General features: G+C 41.9%; 2 protein-coding genes across 3 annotated transcripts in view; one reads left to right on the forward strand and one right to left on the reverse strand.

Annotated features, from left to right (window-relative positions):
- Positions 1-2,316, reverse strand: part of LOC116842816 (protein groucho) — a 95,328-nt gene extending 93,012 nt beyond the window's left edge. The window contains exons 1-2 of one of the 2 annotated variants that reach the window (XM_032812534.1): positions 2,077-2,316; positions 1,029-1,267 (exon numbers count right to left, since the gene is read on the reverse strand). The gene's annotated coding sequence lies outside the window, so the exon portion shown is untranslated. The remainder of the gene's footprint in view (positions 1-1,028; positions 1,268-2,076) is intronic. The other variant, XM_032812535.1, reaches the window with a different exon arrangement.
- A 230-nt stretch (positions 2,317-2,546) lies between these two features.
- The window catches only part of LOC116842817 (protein fem-1 homolog CG6966), a 55,202-nt gene continuing 35,986 nt past the window's right edge, over positions 2,547-21,762 (forward strand). Inside the window, exon 1 of the mRNA XM_032812537.1 lies at positions 2,547-3,180. Coding sequence (XP_032668428.1) covers positions 3,121-3,180 — 60 coding nt within the window. The 5' untranslated portion in view covers positions 2,547-3,120. The remainder of the gene's footprint in view (positions 3,181-21,762) is intronic.

Consider the following 21,762-nt stretch of genomic DNA (forward strand, 5'->3'; position numbering starts at 1 on the left):
CCCACGCGGCTCCCTCCTCCACGTGGTTCTCTCTCCCGCGCGGCTCAGTACAGTACAGTCGCCCCACTCGCTCGCACGCTGCGACTTGCGGTCGTTCACCTTATCGTAGAAGCAGACAGTGCGTCGGCGTGAGAGCAAGTTCCTGTGTCATACGAGAGTGAATTTCGTGAAAACCTAACCTGATGTCGGCGGCTTTAAATACTTCTAAATCGCACGCAAGTCGACGTAATAACATGAGGTAAAAAAAAGCTCTTAAGTTTCCGCGATCGAGTGTCGTGATCGATTGAAGCATGAAAAACACGCAATCTCTTTCATTCGCGAGTAAATGGTTCAAATTTCTTCCTTAGTCTCGTCGCAGTGACAAGATTAATTTGTTATTGTGAATAAAAGTAAAGGAATAATTATCGTGGTTATTTGTATAATGGTAGAAGATTGTGCTGTTTAATTTTGATGAGTTGTATTCGCGCACGAGCGTTGATACGTATTTTCAAGGCTAATGAAAAAAAAATTAATAATAGACATTGTGAAAAACACACAGAGACACGCAAAATTCTTATCGTTTTATATATCTATTAATTATGCAAGATATTTGAATTTAGATATTCATGCAGACGAAATTTGCTAAATTAAATATAAAAAGATCCTGTATCATTTTATACTCTGTCACGATAATTATTGAAATATTAATGAAAGAAAAATTGGTTAATTAATACATGCGATGCGGTGACAGATTAACTCCTTACTAAGTCGAATGTTTGAGCTTTACGCGTATGATATTTAGAAATAACTGTCACTTTTTTTTAACTACACGACAAACAAATGCGCGTTTTCAATTTCAACTAATAAATCTGCATCACACAACGAATACATTTCATAGCCAACTCTTAGTGATGACAGCAAAACGATATCCTTTCAACTGAGTTCGAGTTAGCCACTGAGATTTAGCTGATATCACTAAGTAATTTCTTGGTGTGTAGATCTTTTCGAAAATTGAAGAATAACTGCTATTACTTGGCTCATTTCGTTACCTTTCTCGTCTTGACGATTTCTTGACTCCTCCAGTTCGTCGACATCTTCGCGCTGCACTCTAGGTTAAGCCGGAAGTGACTCGTTCCCCGAAGCAGGGTTAGCGGGAATCGAGCGGGGTCGTCTCCTGTCGGTGTACTCGAGGCATGTCCGGGGAAATGATCCATCGTAAAAGAGTCGGCTGTCCTCTTCTTCCCTCTCTCTCTCTCTCTTTTCCTTGCGGGCATGAAGCTCGGTAAACCTACGAAACACGCGAATTGCCTGGATAATCGTAGCACCGATGGCAAAAACTCCCGAGCTGCCGAGAGCTGCAGAGAAAGATAAAAAGGGGCTAATAGCTCCGTCTTATCTCGACCACGCGGAATATTCAACTCGTTAACTCGCGTCCGAGTGCTTGGATACGTTTTACAACGAACGCGATATCGTGATCTCACCATATCGTCGAACCTTCCTTCGCGAAAACTCTAGAACGACAACTGTTTCTTTCTCTCTCCCTCTCTCTCTCTTTCTCCGCGAGTTACATTGTTTTGAAATAGCTGGGGGAGAAAGAAGGCTTGAGAAAAAGTTCGTTCATTGTTGTTGTTTCTAATCAGTTATCTCGTGGTGAGTTATGGATATAAGAAAAACAGACAGAAATGTGTTCAAGGATGAACGGCATAACGGGAGATTCTGCGAAAATAATACACTGTGCGACAGACTGCGCAAGGTTATGTCTTTCGACGTCATCTTTCCCGACAAATTCGTATCTCATCGTCGTTTCTTTTGCGTCGCGCCGCGAGCTTCTGAATAGCGAATGAAGGTTCACGTGACGGTCACGCATGCATGAGAGATCTATACGATGTGTTTTTCCCACGAGATATGAATATTTCGAGTCGCGCGCGAAGATCTAAATGCATGCACGACTCTATTTAGGCCGCTCATTCGCACGCAAGCGAACACGTTCAAACGTATCTTCCGCTATGAAAGCACAATAATCATCGTAAGGTGTGCGGGGACAAAACGGTACGGATCACATCGATATCTGACGGATGATCATACAGAAATATTTACCTCTCACCAACGAATCCTTTTCGCAGATTCCGCCGAAACCTTATGCAAGTTATCGACGACGCGTCGACCTCGCCGTTGTCGCCTTCGTTGTCGTCGTGTGTCGCACTCTGTTGGCGGCGCGGCACGACACCGCGAGCATCGTGCAGCTTCCTTCCGGACCGGTGCAGCAAAGAACCGGCCACGCGAGAAGACTCGCTCGGGAATCTGCGGAAATCCCGCCCCTCGCCCGGCGATTCCACGAAAGAATGTGGGAGAGCGCGCGAACGATGACGACGCTGCGACGACGCGTACTGCTCGGCATCGCGACGCATGCGTCCTCACGCTAGGTCGGTACGAGCGCCGTACGAAGAGCAGAGTGGCGACGCCAGCCGAGCGGTCGGCACACTGGATGATGATGGTGGAGGGACGGGAGCGGAGCAAACAGCTGGCAGCACTGACCGGCGATTGATCCTACGCGGTTGGCACGGCGAGTTCAGTCGCTGACGAACCGCCGAGCGGAGTGAATTGTGGTAAAATACCGTAATCTCTGACGAGCGAGCGGGCGAGCTACGCACGGAAACAGCCGAGCACAATCACGGCGTCTCTCTCGCTCTCTTCGACTGTATACCGACGGCTTTCTCCTCTCTCTCTCTCTCTCTCTCTCTTTCTCTCTCCCGCTCGAGTGAGAGACTTACACAGCCGCCCGCGTTTCCTCCATCTCGGTTTGCACGACTGAAAAACCGCCCGCTTTCGGCAACGTTCTCTCGCCTCTCTGTCGACAATCGGCGAAGCAGGAGGAATCGCCGTCGATCCCGAACGGATCTCTCTTTGTGAGATTGCGAGTACCAACTACGAAGCCCGAAAGTTCGAGAGAATACGTGTTACGTTCCACATTCTCATCCGTCGCTGTGCAACAAGGCAAAGCAGTCAGCCATCCATCCATCCATCCATCCATCCATCCATCCAACCATCCATCCATCCAACCATCCGTCAGTCAATTAACCAGCCAGCCAAGCCCGCATCGCCGCCGCCGCCGCATCGTGACGTAGGCCGGAGTATGTGAAAATGGATTTTAAGAGCGTGGTGTACAACGCGGCGAGGGACGGCAAGCTCAAACGTCTCAAGGTAAGCGGTGAGCTTTGTACTGCTTGATATGCGCAACGCCACGTCTCGTCGTTAGCAGCATCGGCTACACGCCGATATCTCGCGCTCGTACAATATACCAGTTTGTCGACCTGTCGTACCGCGCAATCGCTCCGTGCAAAACCGGTACGCGATCTCGCGACCAACCACAAAATTCGACGAAAACGATCGACCTCGTAGTTGAATCTTACGTGTTGATCTTTCTCTCCCTCTCTTTTTCTCCTCTCTCCCCTTCTCTCTCTTTCTCTCCTCTTTCTCTCTTCTCTTTCTCTCTTTCTCCCTTCCTTCTCGCAACGCCGGACAACGGAAGTCGAAGCTGTCGAATTCGTCGCGTCGTTTTCCGATCGATTCGCATTAATGAGCGTCAGCAGGATCGTCCGAAGGACTGAGAGCTCTCTGAGAGTTTCATACTCGATGTGACGAGTGTGTGTGCATCAACAAGCGCAATATCGGCTTGAAACGACTCGTTCTAAAAGCTGCTACGTTGTTGCGAGGGCTCGAGTGTCGCTTTGTCCGCCCATGAAGGTCGCGCGAGATGTTGACGTTTCGGGACGCGGCGCGTCGACACATGTACATTTCTACTCGACGTTTGACGTAGCGCAGATGATTCACGTTTTATTCTGCATATCGGAAGCGTTGCAACTGTATTTCTGAGTGGGCTTGTTTCGCGCGAAGCTTCCTGTTCGATTCTAATGAGGTTAGGAATAGCTGACGCGACAACTTCGTTCAAAGATGTGTAGTTCGGTCTCTTTCTCTCTCTTTCTCTCTCTCTCTCGTCCTGCGTGTAAAATGTCTACTTCGTCATGCTTTATTTTCCAGCTGCTCACGCAGCACATTCAACGTCATCTGCATTTTTGCTTCATCGTCATACGCTCGACGACGAGATTTCCGAGTATGTAATTTCGATTAGAAACATTGAACAAACGCGTGATATTTGCAACTCGGGTTTCAAGATTTAACGATAATAAGGCAGAATCACAGAGAGCGAAGCAGACACGAAAGCGTAAATCGATTGTTTACACTGTAACAATCCGAGGACAAGGTCAATGACATCAAAAGTAAGTTATATACCTCGGGCGGCTAACAATCAAAAGTAATTTGAGTAAGTGAATACAATAGGAAATCCCGGTGTTGTAAATGCTGTCAAGTACTATCGGATCTGTGCATCTGATAATGCTCCGTGAGTTGTGTGAATCTTGCTTGGCATTTTTTAACGCTCTTATTTTCTTTGTTTTTATCGTATTTAAATTTAAACCTCTAGCGATGCTATTTTTCCCTGCGACAGCTTTCCCTGTCACCTCCTTTTTTAATTTTTAAATCCACTACACATTTTTCCAATGACAATACAAATAATTCTAATGAGCAGCTTATGAAGAGAAAGATAATATCCGTTTTATTTATTGGTTAATTATTAAGCCTCAAATTCCGCGTCCTTTAAATTTGTTAATGTGGAATTCACAAATTTCGAGACGGGATAACGTTGTTATCTTGTTATAACGACGTTATCTGCCCACTTGTATCGTGGATAAAGCGACAGTGTAGATATTTTCCGCGCGGATTTGCGTAGACGTAGCCGACCGCAGCTGCGTTCGAAATACTGTTTTCAGCTGCGTTTCTTGTTGGCGCACGAATTTAGGCTAAGTATTTGCAGCTCACGGTGGTATCGTAGTCGCGCGTGGGGATAGCTTGTGAAACGGTACGCGCGCACACATACACGCGCGCGCTTGCAAGCGCAATTTATATTTCGAAATTTCGTCTCGTGTTCGTTCACCCGCCAGAATACTCGGAAATAGCACACACGAATTTTCCAATATCCGTCCTCGATAAATTAATCCGTCTAAATTTGACATGCAGTAAGAATCCGGCTATTAACTCCCTCGTTGAATTCGCGCACGTTCGGCGACTTTAAATGCGCGAGACGTTTTATGCATGCGCACTCTTGGTCTTTCACTGTGCGAGAGTCGTGAATGCCGCGAGCGACGTCAGATATCGTTGGAGAGTTACGAGGCGAATTAAAATTTGGTCGAGCGACTCGAAATCAAATCGCTCAGACGGATAGATTTATTTTCTTTTTCCCTTACTTCTTTATATATGTACACGACTCCTCGCACACTTTCGCAAAGACCCGAGACGTACTCACGTTTTCACGCTTTTGTTATGCAAACATTACACAGCACAGTAGCGTCTGGCGGTCACAAAATTAACTCGTCGCTGAGACTTTCGGGGAGCCGTGTTTGCCTCGCGCATTTATCGTGCGAGTCTCTCCTCGCCATTCCCGAGACCTTGGACAATCGTGAGACTGTCGCTTTCATGTTTTCCTCACCGGCGATTTTCTCGATGTTCGTGAATACTTCGCGTTATATTTTAAGAATATTTATTCTCTGCGAGATACTCCCGCGAATGAAATAGCGTCGAGGAAAGTCTTTCTCCCGACCTTGGAACTCTCCTGTCGGCGTAGCGCGCTCGTCCTAACGAAAAGTCGTACTCCAACGACCGTATTCCGCTCGCTCGCGCGATTACAAAACGTTTGGCACGACTTAACCTTGCGGTGCGATCTGCGACGGACTTGCAATACCGTAGCGAACACGCAGCACGGCCGCGACCAGAGCTCTCAGTTTTGTTACATTAGCAGCATGCTGGCAGCGCGGTGGAGGAACTCACACAAGCGAGCGCCCGTGTCCGTGAAGCTCACGGACACGAGCGCTCGCTTGTGTGAGTTCCTCCACCGCGCTGCCAGCATGCTGCTAATGTAACAAAACTGAGAGCTCTGGCCGCGACTCCGTCTATCGGAGAAAATGGAACTTCGGAATGGCAAATTTGCGAGTGTTCGTTGGCACAACAAAGGATCGTCAAACACCCGAGAATCCTGCGGCCTCGGCAAGTTTGCGGAGCCAAAAGATCCAGCGGCGTTCCGAACAATGTCGTATGCTCCAAGACAGGGGAGAAATAATGTAATTATTCTGTATTACAGGTCCGTGTTTTCCTCGCGATTTCCAACTTTTTCGTCCCGCGTGAATTATCATTTTCCAGACTCGGAGCATTTATCCGTTATTTATCGATATTTGCAGTCATTAAAGTCCATTAAAGTCATAAATGTTCAAATTAGTTCAGCGTTGTCAAATTACGTCGCTTCAATTATTTCATGCAGTTCCAATTGTTCAGTATTAAATCACTTTTAATTGATCCGTACTATACAGCACTTTATGTATCACGTGCTTATAAATGTGTGTGTATATGTGTCACGCTATTCTTTATCAAATCTATAAAACTGTCTAACAAAAAATACTAGGACGCAGGGCTATATTAAATAGTTATCTCTTGAGACTTGTTTCATGTGAGATACACAAATTTCCATTCAGAATGCAAATTTTTCAATTGAATCGTATATGTGCGTGGGTACTACACTGAGAAAAAAATTTACTAAATTTCAAAAAACGTTTGTTTGAATAGTACTGTGAAGATATTTGTTTAAATTAAGTAATTATTTTCTAAAATTAAAGAAACAAATTTATATTTAAAGCTTTTTTATTTAATTTTAGAAAATAATTACTTAATTTAAACAAATATCTTCATAGTACTATCCAAACAAATGTTTTTTGAAATTTAGTAAATTTTTTCTCAGTGTATATCCGCGATTCAATTGAAAAACTTTCATGTAACTCTGAACTCAAACCTGAGTATCTCACTTGAGAGAAGTTCCAAATAGTGACTATTAATACGAGCCATAGAGAAGCGCGTACAATTCGATTTTACAATCGACTTATCGTGTCGATCAGTAAGTCGCTGATAAACCAAATCGCGGGAGAAAGAGAGATTTAACGACGATCCGCAACGAGAGGAGAGATGCGCAGAGAGACTTTTCTTCCCTCTCGACTCGCGTTTATCTCGAGTAGGAAATAGCCGCAGCAAACAGCGGTTATATTTAGTATCGAGACGTTCATAGACGCGCTCACGGTTGAACCTGCCTGGTCGCGACCCTCCGTTCGCCTCTCTCTCTCTCTCTCCCCCCTCTCCCTCTCTCTTCCTCTCCCCCCCTCTCCCTCTCTCTCCCTCTCTCTTTCTCCGTGTATACGCGTGTGCAAAACGTGACTGTATAGATGCGCGAGAAGAAGCCAAGTGAAGACGTCGACACGCGAAAATATAATCTTAATGTTAATCCTAACGCTTTAGTATCTCAAATGAGATACTCAGATATAAGTTCCGAGTTAAATGAAAGCTTTTCAATTAAATCGCGATTATATACAGATATAATGCTACATATCGTACAATGCATCTGAAAAATCTGCATTCAATTCTGAACAATGATCTGAGTATCTCACATGGAACAAGGCGATCGTTCCACTGAGAGAAAAAATTTTGCTAAGTTAACAGAATACCAGCATCCGCGACAAATGGTTTGTTGATACGGGACAACAAATAACTTTGTAGGAACAAATGACTTGTTACACTCAATTCGCTGCTTTAAGCAATACTTCTTTAAGGAAGACACAACTGACTTGAGCATAAATAGTCGAGAACAATTATCTCAGGCAATGTGTAGGTTCGTTAAAATAAGAAATGATTTGCGACGCGGTAACTGCACGACCTGTTTCTTTAATGACCATAAAACAGTAAACGTACCTCTATTCTAATAACCGAGAGATTTTCCTCAGTGCGGCGACGATACGTCGCCGTTTTCCATCCCGGTGACGGCGGAGCTGTTTAATTTGCACGACGCAATTCAAGCGCTTCCCGAAGGCGATTTAGAACGACACGACCGAGGCTCGTTTCAGCAGTCGCGCTCGCTCGCTTCCGCGTATTAACGACCAAAAAGTCTCGATTCGAGTAAATTCGCGCGGAAGCGAGTAAAGTGCGAAACTCGTTCTGTCCGTGTTCTAACGGCGACGGTAATCGATCGAACTCTCGATGTGCGCGCGAAGCGCACCCATTTCGCGTTATGAATCGGCGAGGAAATTACGGCCGATCGCACAATCGTTGTTGTGAGCTCGCGTTCCATATACTGATCTTCCGCAACGTAACGATTATCAATGCAGAGGAGTCGATTGCCACTCATCATTGCATATTTATGTTCTGGAAATATTATATACACGTCGATTATTGCTTATGCTTAGATAATGCAACCTGCCGCTCTATTATGTCTATTAATTATTATTATTTTTTTTTGCAAATACTGCCTTTTTATCCGGTATCATTAGAGCGTATTAATTTTTTTGCCGCGTATATTAATGCCTTTGTATCTATCGTGTTTCTTTGATAGATCAATATTATCGTATATCAATCCTCCGCGGTGGTATTACACGGAAAAAAATATTTGCTAATATATGGACAACTAAAAATATTAACTGCAGGAGCAAATTTTCTTGCTTTTATAGCAAAGTTATTTAGTTGTAATAGCTAAATGAAAACAAGAAAATTTGCTCCTGCAGCTAATATTTTTAGTTGTCCATATATTAGCAAATATTTTTTTTCCGTGTAAGCATTAATCGGTGGAAATTTTCGTCGACTAAGATAATCGGCCAATTAATAATCTAAATTGATCAATCGTCATATAAGAAGAGTACAAATTATTTTATCGATTGTCGAAGTTAATTGTCAATCACAATTTGATGTGGTTGACTGTATACTGATTAACAATTAATAAATCATCAATCGTTCAAATTATTCGTGATTATATATAATTATGTCAGTCAATTCTGATTTGTCTTAGTCAAAGGAGATTTTCAACTAAGTTTAATAATAATTTTTATTCACTTACGCGGAAGGTGAGTCCTCTCCTCCCTCCAGTATACATAAAAAGAAACACGCATATGAAAAAATAGAACTCAGCGTGAAAAATTCGATAACATATACTGTTATACAAATAAAAATAAATAAACAACAAAGAGGAAACTACAGATTTAGGCGCAGAAGGGAGCGTCTAAAGATATAAACGAGGTTTCACTAAAAATATTAATTTTATCGATTAATAAAGTTAATTGTTAATCAAACTTTGATGTGTGATGAATCGTGCATTGATTAATAATAATTAATTTAATCGATGAAATTATTTGTGATTTTCTGCATGACGATTGATTGTTTTTGACGATTGATTTGCCGATTATATCAGTGAAAGGGAATTTTCATCGACTGATACACATCCAACGCTGTTCCGTGCTTATCTCAGAGGATGCGTGTGGCTTGCGATGCGTTGCGATTAACACGACGCGAGTCCACGTTTATTGATCGACATCCGCGGATTCGACGTTCCGACATCGATCGAGATCTTACTTAATTTGTCGTCACTTGCTCTTCATTAATATGCAACGATCATTTGCTCATCGGTAGCGCGTTTTCTCATCGCTGATATCTGTCTTTGTTGGTATTCCTACGCGAAGCTGTTTTCGTAGAGAGATATCATTGGTGGCACATTTGTCGTCTTTATCGATAGGATCGTGTCTACAATCTGTCTATTCCGAGCGACCGATCGGTCAGTCGGTCGGTCGATCGATCGACGCCGTTGCCTTCTAACGCCCCGCGGAAAACCGTGTCGCGAGTCGAGCGGATCTCGCCAAGGTCGACGTCTCGCACCTCAACCTTAAACTTGACAACGTACGTGCATACAGCTTGTTTTTTTCCACTTGCCGTTCGATCATCGCGTGTTTACGTTCTGAGAAGATTTACATCGATTATACGTACAGATAATGCGATCTGCCGCTGTATTACATCTATTAATTATTATTATTTGTCTCGCAAAAACGAACTGCCTTTTATCCGGGATCATTAGAGCGGAGGTTAATTTCCATGTTGCGCGTATTTACGTTTTATGTGTCTATCGTGTTTCCTCGATAGGTACGTATCGTATCAGTGCACGTGGCATAAATGCACCAATTAGTTACATCAGTTTCACCAAGTTGTTAGGTATTAACAACGCCACTTTCCTTCTTCGTTGACGTTCAGGTCGTTTTTAATTGGTTTCCTATGTGTTCTGTGCGCCCGAGCGAATGCGTGTCTGTTCTCGAGTCGCGGTTCCGCGGCCGATCCAATCATAAACGTTTTATCGATATCGAAAGAGGAGAAGAGGAGAAAAACTACGACGATTACGAAGGATCGACGATATTTTTTACATTGTCGTCGTCGCTCGCTGGCTTACTTGAGCGACACGTCAGAAAAGGGAACATGGCGACGACAGACGGACAGAAAGAGAGGCTATTGATAGTAGCCGTCAGTAAATGCGGCGAGACATCTCTCCCTCCAGTTCGCGTGATGCTCATCGAAAATTCGCGGGACCACTTCCGTCATAAATTGCCGATCGATTGTCGAGCCACGCGCGCGGCACGGCAACCGCCCGCGAAATCTGATTCAGGAACCGAACTCTGCTTCGCGGCTAACAGGATATATTTATCTACCCGCGCGAGTTTATATTTTGCCGCTGTTGTTTTCGGCACAGTTCAACAAGAGGGGTAGAGAGACAAGGGGAGAGACAGAGAGACAAAGAGAGAGAGAGAGAGAGAGAGAGGGACTGAACTACCGTAGCGTGTGCACGCGATGCGCACGCACGCGCGGATGTGTGGCGGTGCAACACAACAGGTCATACTTTATTTGCCAAGCGCGATCGATTGTCCATCGAGCGAAAGTTAGCGCGCTTTAGACGCACAATAATGTGAGCAGACACGCACCTCGGGGTCAACTTGGAACGACGGCTACGGGCGAGCGAGTGTTATCACACGACGGATCTCTCACCCCGCGTTAACTTTTTCCACAATCGGCGAGAGCGCGCGTGCGAAAACTTTCCCGTTGACGGTCTCGATGCGCTTCTCTGGTTCGAGATTTTTACCTCAGCATCTTATTTAACTTAATACTCTCTGAAGTCTGTATAAAAAAAACTATATTTTTTTATTCTGTTCAACTTACTAACTTAACTTTACACCGAGAAAAATACTTGAAGATTGATTTGCGGGATATAAAGTCTGTTTTTGTGAAGTAAAGTTTCCACGATTAAACTTTATGTCCCACAAATAAATGTTTATTTAAATAAAAGAGTTTAGGGTTGAGCAAATATGCACTCACTGCATGAAATATCTTTTTTTTATTTTATTTTTATGCTTTATTTTTCCTTTTTATTTTTTATTTTTTCTTTTATACAGTGTAAAAAAAAGAGATTTTATAAAGAGTTCAGGTCGGAAAACAGGGCTAAAATCTCGACTGGGGCCCCACGAAAGTATTGGCCGAGCTATCGGGCGCGAGCAAGTGTTTGCTCATTCCTCGTAGGAGAGACAATATATCTCTTATCGTGCCATCATTAGAGTTATCGTGTCGTACATGAGCAAAAATCCACTTGTAAATTCTTTTCGATGTTTCGACATTTGTAATTAGGTCGTCTTATCCTGCGATTCTAAACAGAATCGTAAGTCTCGTAATTTGCTCTCGTAAAATTCGTAAGAACTGTATTTGACTAGATTCACAATTCTATGCGTACCATATATTATTCGATCACTTGTAAATATATCACTTGTATATAAGTTATGTGAAATCGTAAATATTTACAAGTAATCGTACGACATATGCAATACATATAGAATTGTAAATCTACTCATAAGTTCTTACGAATTTTACGAGAGCAAGTCACGATTCTGTCGAAAGAATTGCAGCATTAGTCCGCTCGTAAAGTTCGGCCCGATAAATGGTCCAATTTCAGCGCGGGTTCTCGGAAAATTTGCGATTCGACGACACGCGTATCGTGAATGTTCGCTAATTAGCGCGCAGTGCGACCCTCTCCCTCGCAATTACACCACACATACGGCCCCACGGCGTACACACCTCGACCGAAAAACTACTCGATCCGCGTCGAGCTCGTTGATGCGCACAGCGTAATATTTATTAACAACTCCATGGTCGAGGCAATAAACGGCATTAAGATCGATCCGCCTACCGAACTCTATTTTTAAGCCGCAGTCTACACACACACACACACTAGACGAGCGCGAGCCCCGCCGTGGATGCGAGTGATTAAAATAGCTGCATAGGTGTAACCTGAAATGAACCAGTCTATCGGCAAAGTAACGATCCCTGAGAGGACCCCTGACCTTTTCGGCTCGGGATTATCGATGGAGGTGCGCGCGTGTTATCGCCGCGCGGGATTACGGCCGCCGTGACCTGTCGCGTCGAGACTCGGCCGACGATCGATTCTGTTATTTCGCATTCAGCCAAATGGATCGGCTTGCATAATTCCTTTCAGACACAATAAGGCGAGAGCACCCAGTTCCCGGACCTTACCTAATCCTGGACATTCTTGTTGTTTTAGTCCTCAAGTATCAACTGATTTGAACGTTCGACATAGTATATGTGTATTTTATGTCGAAAGCTTAAGAATATTCGTATTTAATAATAAGAACAATAATGTCCAGAAACTCCTTAATGTACAATAATTCCAAAAAACAGCGACAGACGTTACATGCATGGGTGGGTACTTTTGACGCGTTTTGGCGAAGAGAATTGTAAGAAAATCTCAGAGGACGGAAAATATAGATCAGATTGAAAATTTAATTATCTTGAAGGAAAGCAAACAGCAAGAAATAGCTATCCTCCCTCCGCTTTCCCTGTCTTCCTCAGTAAATAGAAATAGCATTACACTTCCTCTATCCTTCTCTCTCTCTTCCTCTATCACAGTTTTTCATAGACTTTCAGGACCAAAACAATAAGAATGTCCAGAATTAGGTACATATCCGAGCATTGGTACTTTTCCCTTAACGCATCGTGCAACGATTCCTGCTCTTCCTGCTCGTCGATGTGCTTTTTTCCCCTTGAAAAAAAAGAACGCGCGTTGATTCACTCGCAGTTATTCAATCATCGACAAAAGGCGTGTTCGACACATTACGCGAATAGCGCATTTAGTGCAATTAAAAGCGATCGACGATGTCAAAACCGGTCATTGAATAGCTAGCTCATCCGATCTAGCCGGCATGGACTGGATGACGATCTCCTATTACGCAAGATGATACAGTTGAACGTATGGGTGTATATACGTATGCACATATGTAGACGTGTAAGTTTAACGTGCTTAATACGTATATACATACGTATAAGCGCGCGGACGCGCAATTACGTAACGCACTAACAGCTCTCGCGGGCTCCAAGGTTGGCGGCACCAATTTGCAACTTGACTCCGCTTCTGATTTCAGCGATCTCTCTCTCTCTCTCTTTCTCTCTCTGTCTCTATCTCTATCTCACTATCTTTCGAGCGCACGCGAAGACCCGAGTCTTCGCGTGACATCTTTGAAAATGCGACAACGCGTGAATGGCACGACCTTACGAGTGAACAATTGAACGGACGAGCGAGTGAGCGAGGATGATCACAATCGAGCACATTGTTGAGGAAACCGCAGTGATGCAATAGGTCGAGGGACTTTTGCACGCGTCATCGATTTTTTTCTTTTTCACGTCCCGACGACTGTTCGACCGATTTTGCGCGCCTTAACGGTGCCTCAATCTACTTCTCTTATCACCACCTCGCGATACACGTCGTATCTAATCGCGCGTATATGACGATTGTAATATATAGATGGCAAGAGCGTATGTCGACAGCCGGAATGGCAATGCAATTTGTAAATATACCATTGAACGATAGCGCAACACGAGCGTCGTGTAAATAAATTGCATCACACGACAGAAACAAGAGAGAGTGGGTGGATGGGTGGATATGTGTGTGTGTGTGTATATGCGAGAGTGCGAAACACTCTCCCATATCGTTACAAAGAAACGATACGCGGGTCTTATCTATCGATCTCCCGGTCTGATTCTTTCTTCGCGGAACAGAGTAGTCCAATTTTTCCTTCGGTTTATCAGTGAGATAATGAGTATTCTTTGTATGTAACGCATTTTATATCACCACCGTGAGACACTTCAGTGTCGATTTCCTCAGAAGATAAAGCTAGAAATGGAGGAGAAGAAAATCAGAGAATCGACACGGTGCGATGGGAACAGGTAACGATAAACTCACCGCCACCGATTTCTCGCACGAGGCGAAGCTAAGCAAAGGAGATAGCCGCCTTTGCTCTCGTTTCGTGATTAGTAGAACGTTTCGCGCCTCGAATCACATCGAGAAAATACATTATGTAACTAGACGATGTAACTAGACGATGTTTGAGAAAAAAAAATATATATATATATATATATATATATATATATATATATATATATATATAGAGAGAGAGAGAGAGAGAGAGAGAGAGAGAGAAAAATTCAGACTCCCAGGACACTTCTGAATTGATATTGATGATATTGATGTCTTCTCTCGACGTTCTCGCGACTTCGCTCCGAAGCTCCTTGAATTCGGGAAGAAAGAGAGAAGAGAGAGAGAGAAAGAGAGAGACATCACGACAATCGTTTTTTCATGGCCCCGATGTTCCCATATGTGTAAATGCAGGCTCGATCTCGCCGTCGGGTTAAATTCCATGGTCGAGTTACGTAATCCCAAACATGAACCCGGGGAGATGCAGAAGTGCGGAGGAGACGAGGCTGAGAGCTACAATGTTGATCGTTCCTGAGGCCATCGCGCGAAGATCGATAAGGACCTCTGTTCTCATTGTACTATCTTCATCGAGTCGTCCTCGCCAGTGTGAACAAAGCGCGCGCGCGCGATTTTCTGTCTCCTTTTCTCTATCTCTTTCTCTCTGCTGTATCTCCATCTCCCACTCGTTACAACGATGCAATTGACTGCACCGCTGCCTGTCGTGCAGGAAGGTTTCGCTCGATACCTTGACATTGCCCGGAGCCGTCGCGCGCCTCTCGCTCTTTTGCGCCGGCTTTTCCGCGTTTACCGTTGGGATCTTTTTTTTCTCACTTATGTCTTTCGCGTTCGCGTGTGCGACCGCTCTTGCCGTTCGTCTCGTCGCGTAATCTAGCGCTGTCGTGTGTTTCACTGTCGCGATACCATTTTATGACGATCGATGTCCAGTCGATGAAATTGAAAGGAATAGAGGGGAATAAATTACTAGTTTCAAACAAAAAAACAATAACACACTTTCGGTTGATCACTGTGTATTTCAGAATCGATTCCTTAAGTGAATTGCGTCCAGTCTACCTCGCAAATATTTTCGTCGGGAATTTCTGATAGCGAGTATACTTCAGTCCGACATAATTTGGTAGGTTTTTTTCTTTACTAGTAGAGATCGAACTGATAGAGGATATAAGCGGATTGGAGAAACAGTAATATATTCTTTTTCCCGAAAAATACCAGTAATAATACAGAATAGTATAGAAGGAGGAAGGCATACTAGGTGGCGGCGGGACGCCGTGCGTTCGAGATCTGCGTATCTTTTTCGTTCCAGAAAGAGAAAAATATTGAGAGCGCGGTCCTGCTAGGCCGGGACTTGAACCCCCGGGTCTTTCGCTTGCCGGACGACTGCTCTAAACCACTGAGCTACCTGACGTTCCACGCTCACCACACTCTCCTCTTCCTAGATAACGTAATACGTAATAATACAGAAAAAACTAAAAAAAATAAACAGAAAATAGAACAAAACATAGTCAATAAGTACGATATGCGTGTATTTAGATTGGCAAAGCTCATAACTGGGTTGACTCGCGCCAAAATCGTGTAAAGATCACACGATTATCATATCTTGCACATATATTACCATTCCAAATTAATTTTTACTCTCTAACAATCGTTTCAAGCAAGCTTTGAAATAAATTGTATGAAACAATTGATTAGCAAATATTCCGATATCACGACATTTAAACTAATGCGATATTAATCAACGCGAAACGATAATACGTAAATCATAAAAGATTTTATGATTTCGAAAGACATGTATATTTCTTCTTTTTTTTTTAATTTCGCTCACTGTGCAAATGGACCCTGTTGATATCCTCGAGTATCTTAATAAACACGAATAGTAAAAATTCGCGACTTAAAAAGCCTGCTATCTCACGCGTGAGAACAACACGTCGGGCAAATGCAATGAGTCAACCGCGTCAATTTATTAGCCGTGTGTCCCTCGCTCACATTACAGCACCGTATTCCTTGCGAATCAAAGATTCTCCCGAAAAATCATCGTTTATTCGACTTCTATGTTCTTTTCAGCTTGCATTATTCATTCTCGTTGACCTAGACTTGTCATTAACATGCCTTCTTTTCATAATTGCCTCTCATTTGCAAATTTATCACTTTCTTTTTTACTTCCTAATTTTTTTAACCTTTTTTTATGTATATTGTCCAAGACTAGACTCGCTTGTTACTTGTTATTTACTTGTTTGTTTGCAAATCCCATCTGTCATACCTATGTAATTACTATGTAGTCCGAAGGGGTTTTATCCCAGAGTGAAGAAAACATTAACTCCGTTCCTCGGACTGAGTTTCGAATCATCGCGCGACCGTCTTTGTTCCTCGACGAAATCCAACGCAAAACTTCCAACCCGGGCACGGAAACACTCGGCGCGCAGCAGACGTTCAGGAGATCTGAACGGAATATTTATTTAACTTTCAACGACCCCGCGTCGAAAGTCAACTCTCTCGCTGTCTCCCTTTCTCTTCCTTTTATTTCTCTCTGGCACTCTCACCCCATGGCACGCCTTTCCACGAGCGAATGTGAATCGGGCGAGTTATTGTCTCCGCCCGTGTGTTCTCGAAAAACAACGATTGGGCTCTCCACAGACCCTTTTAAGGAGCGTATTTGCGTTCCTATGCTATGAGAAGGAATCGGGTAGATAAAAATGCGCACGAGGAGATCGGACATATCGAAAGGGACGTCTAACTCGAAATTGATCGTTGACTTTGATTAAAACGAATAACGATCGAAATTAAAATTGATACGAATTAGAATTAATTAAATGAATATATCTAATTTGAGCGATTGTTAATAAGCAATTGCGTTAACGTATAATTATGTTGGAATAATACGAGGTCAAATTTTTTCTCATGTACATTGCCTCAGTTATATTTCGCGAGTCGATATTACCGCGTAAGTGCTGTTCGAACCAAAGAGGAAATGTCGATATTTTAAAATCATCCCCGCAAAATATCAACACCCGTGTGTGATCTCCGAAAGTACGTTGTTTAAGAACGAAGGAAGGCATCGTACTAAATTTAAGCATTCCCAAGTGCGCCTCGGCCTCGCGTCGTGTCGCACCGACTCTCGGACCAGCGGATTGGAGCGGATTCTCGTGCCGTGTTCTAATATTACTCGCACACCGGTAGAATACGCGGTGAATCAGAGGCATAACCGGGGCATAATTCCGCGCGAAGCGAAACGACGAGAAAGATGAGACGAACGCGGAAATCTCACAATTCAAGAGGTTTGACGCGGTAAATCTATATGCAAAATGTCTTATTCTAAACGGGCCAGCGAAACATCTCGAAAACTGAGTTCGACAGACAAAAATATTCTCGACAAAATTTAGAAGGTTTTGGGGGAAAAAACGATGACCTCGAATTTTAATTACGGCTATTCGTCATATTCAGGTCAATCCTGTTTTTTTTTGTTTTTTTTTTTTTTTTTTTAACAGGAAGTAATATATTTTGAGCAGATTCTAAAAAATCGTTCAATTTTTTTTATAAAAATTAATTTAGCAATCAAAATTACAACTTTGCTAATTCTCGTTAACAGTGATGCGCTTGCAAATTTAGGTATGTATTTGAGATGTTTAGCTGGCCTGCTTAAGCAGAATAGGTTCCAGTGCGCGTGTGCGAGAAAACTGCTTGTCTACCAACGCTATCCTACTCCCAACTTTCGAAGAACGATTTATAAAAATTAAGAATTTAAGAAATTATTTTTTTTGGAGATTCTGGGAAAGAGAGAGAGAGAAAGAGTTATTAAGCGAACAGAAGAACATTCGGCAAAATTGTGCTTCAGGCGATGGTACTAATCGAGATCGATCTCATTTTCGGAGAGCTATATTTGAGAACTCGAAAATTATTTTCATGATGATTATATGATCTTGAGAAATTTACTAATGTTCTTGATGGTAATGATGATAGTCATGGAAATGATAGTTATAATAATGATAAATAGTGATATTTATCATAATAATCGTATTAATGACGATAATCATCGTAATAATAATGATAATAGCAATATTTGTATTATAATGATAAAAATGATGATAGTTATCGAAATAATAATAATAATAATAATGAGACAACGATAATAATCATAACTGGCGATGAATCGCGTGCATTCTGTCGTTTGATGAATTTTAACAAGAACGTAAAATACAACTTAGAATTTTCTCTTGTCGCGCTCGTCGCCCTCAAGTGTTTATTCATGAAAGACAGACGTTTCCGTCTGCTCGGATGTGAACGCTCATTGTCTTCGCGTAAGTCACGTTGTCATGGAAGCAGCCCTCGAATTATCCGCCAAGCGTACTTCCGCTAACGGCGGCCTGTTATTTTTGCATAAGAATTTACACAGCATACCGCTCGAGATCGAAGGGAAAAAAGCGGGAGACCAGAATCTCGGCGAAGAAATCTTTTACAAAAATATTTCCGTAGCTAGCGACATAAATAAAGCATCTGCAGCTTTTTATACTGCCTTGGTAGCCTGGGTATGTCATTGAATTAATCTTGAAATCATAATTCTCCCGTAGTCTCTGTCCGAGTCGAGTATTCATTTACATGTGTCACCCGAATAGTCGTAAACAGGTATCTCGAAGTGATCGGTTTGACTCTAAAAACTATCAGCCACGTGCATCGCACTTCTTATGCAGCGATTTATTCACCCAAAACCGACGTCATAAGTCATTTCCATTGTCACAGGTACGAGTTGAAAATTATTTCTGTCTCGCGAATTACATGTCTCACGTCAGTAGTCAAAATGAACCGTTGTTTCCTCTCATTGCACTTTGACGACACATTCGTCGCCGTTTCTTCCATGTCGAGTTTTGAAGGAGAATATCTCAGAATTATTTAATATTTCATTGTTATCACATTAAAATGCGAAACTTGTGCAACAAATGTTTATACAGCTGAAAATATATAATGCATCGCTGTGCGCTCCTGTGGCACTGACACTCGCTTGAAGATACGACGATTCGATCGGAAAGATGTGTATTAATTAACGCGATGTCGACCGAGAGACCGATGAAATATTTCATGAGAACCGACGAGATAATCACTCTGCGGAAAACACGTTATGTAACACTTGTGGAAAAGTACGCAACGCACGAAGGTAAATTTGATCACCTTTGGAGGTCATAAATACTTCGGGAGTGTCGATTGTTGTCATCTCTCGGTCATTCAGTGACAAATGACGACGGTCGATGACGTAGACTTTCTCATTGTTTTGATATTTTCACATTCGCGCTTTCTATAACTAATAGCGAATTCGGTAGCTTGCACTAGTGCGCACTGAGTGCGCATTAAGGCTTGTTTACAGTACATTCTTATATTTAAGATCGTGTCTTAAATACATATTTAAAAACATTTTAACTAATAAAATGATTCGTACGGATGTTATACATATCATATTATGGTTAAAAATATTTGAGAATTTATTTGAGAATTATTTAAGACAATTTTTAAATATAATAACATACTATGAACAAGCCTTAGTGCGCACTCAGTGCACACTAGTGCAAGCAACCGAATTCGCTATAAGTCAATACGTTTTGAACCGACGAGTCACGTACATAGTGCGTATACGTTAGTTATCGAGACCCGTCGACTCTCAAGACATTTGATAAGACTTTCGACGACATCGCATTTATTAACAGGCGTTTTCCCGATTGAATTGTCGTGTCCACGCGTCAGGGTCGGTGCTACGACAAAGCCGTCGGGAACCAGAATGCTAAATCGAGAAATCGAGACAAAGGACGCAGGATGTCGGAATGTGAGCAGCGATGCATCATATATTTCCATGTATGTTCAATCCGGTGCATTAAGCGATTAAAATTGACTCAAATAATCGGTAAATAAATAATCAAAATTAATCAAACGTGGCCACATATAAAATCACAAATAATCTCATCGATTAGTGAAATTAATGGTCAGTCTAACTTTGTGTGTGATGTGCCTGATCATACAATTATACAACATATACAATAATTAATCATTAATTTCCTCAATCGTATATTTAAATTATTCGTGATTATATATATGACTAATTAATTTTGATTATTGATGTACCGATTATTTCAGTCAAAGAAAGTTCTCATCGATTAGTCCCAAACACTAGTCCAATTATTTGTTGTGCGAAAAATTCTCGATATCAACGAACATTCATCGAATTTATCGAGAATAAGGAAATAACTGAAATATTTAAGCTGGCGTTCTTAGTCCTCTTCATCATTTAACAAATAATTATAGCTTTATTCGAATTATTCATGAATTTGTATCTGTATTTACTTCATACAATAAGAGAGAAATATTGAACCAAATAACCGTTGGTAGCACCAAGATTAGACAATAACTTGTACAGTGTTCAGTGAAAGATAAAACAGAGCAGCGAAGTGGGGAGAGAATTTTCATTGAAAATTAGTGAATATTCATTGATCATCAATGAAATAATCAGAAACATTGTTGCTGATTCACTCTGAGAAAGTTTTGTTTCTCGAGATTCTCCATTAATTGTTTAAGTTTAGCAGAATTTTCCAAGAGCTCATACAGAGCCAAAATTTCGATTCTAAAAATCAAATCTTACAGAAACATTAATGGAAAAAAACAAAAAAATGGTTTGTGCCAACCAGATTTATAGTAAAATACGGGACAACTAATTTTCTGTGGTTGCTGTAACCACAAAGCAATTGCTGTGAATTACAGTGACGATCTCTGGTTGCTTCAACCAGAGTATATCCATGGTAAATGTCAGCCCGACCGATTCTGGTTGCCACAGCTGGATCACATTCTACATTGATGTAGTTGACATATCAAAGCAATTGAGTTATATCAACCATACACATTACCGTTACACAAAGACAAGACGAACTAGGGTAATGCAACTGTGCTACTCGCAACTAAATATTTCTTTACGGAAGAAAAATGTTTAGTTCGTGTAACTGAATGAGGATGAAGGACTCGCTGGCGAGAAATAATATCTCTGTCACTGTGACTAGGAACATTCGTCCGAGCGTTCATGTTGCATCGAAACTCAGTTGAGATACCTGAGAACAGTTGGCTGAGTAGAAATCTCCTGCAGGCATCTTTCTGTCCCTACAACAGAGTTTTTCATCTGGATAATAGAAAATTCAGTTACACTAACAAGGAAACCCACACAAGTGTCCACCTCCGATTTTCATGAACTTGTAATATATTGTACTTTAGATAAAAATAACAGATACGTTTTTTATTATATGTGCCCTTTTGCAAGTTTAAAGAATGAAATGCTCCTTTGAAGAAAATCGATTTTTTTTTCATTTGAAGGGAATATAATGAAAACTATAAGAGATAGAAAAAAATATTTTTAATAAAAGTTGAATGGTTTGAAGAGTATTTTACAGAAATTATTTGAAAACAAAAATTTTTTGTTAATATTTCCCCACTACTTCTTATTATAATTATTAAAATAATTTCTGTAAAGTACTCTTCAAACCATTCAACTTTTATTAAAAATATTTTTTTCTATCTCTTATAGTTTTCATTATATTCCCTTC

The sequence above is a fragment of the Odontomachus brunneus genome, unplaced genomic scaffold, assembly GCF_010583005.1.
Source record: "Odontomachus brunneus isolate Ranch 3 - 2012 unplaced genomic scaffold, Obru_v1 Obru_scaffold_027, whole genome shotgun sequence".
In the NCBI taxonomy this organism is placed as follows: Eukaryota; Metazoa; Arthropoda; class Insecta; order Hymenoptera; family Formicidae; genus Odontomachus; species Odontomachus brunneus.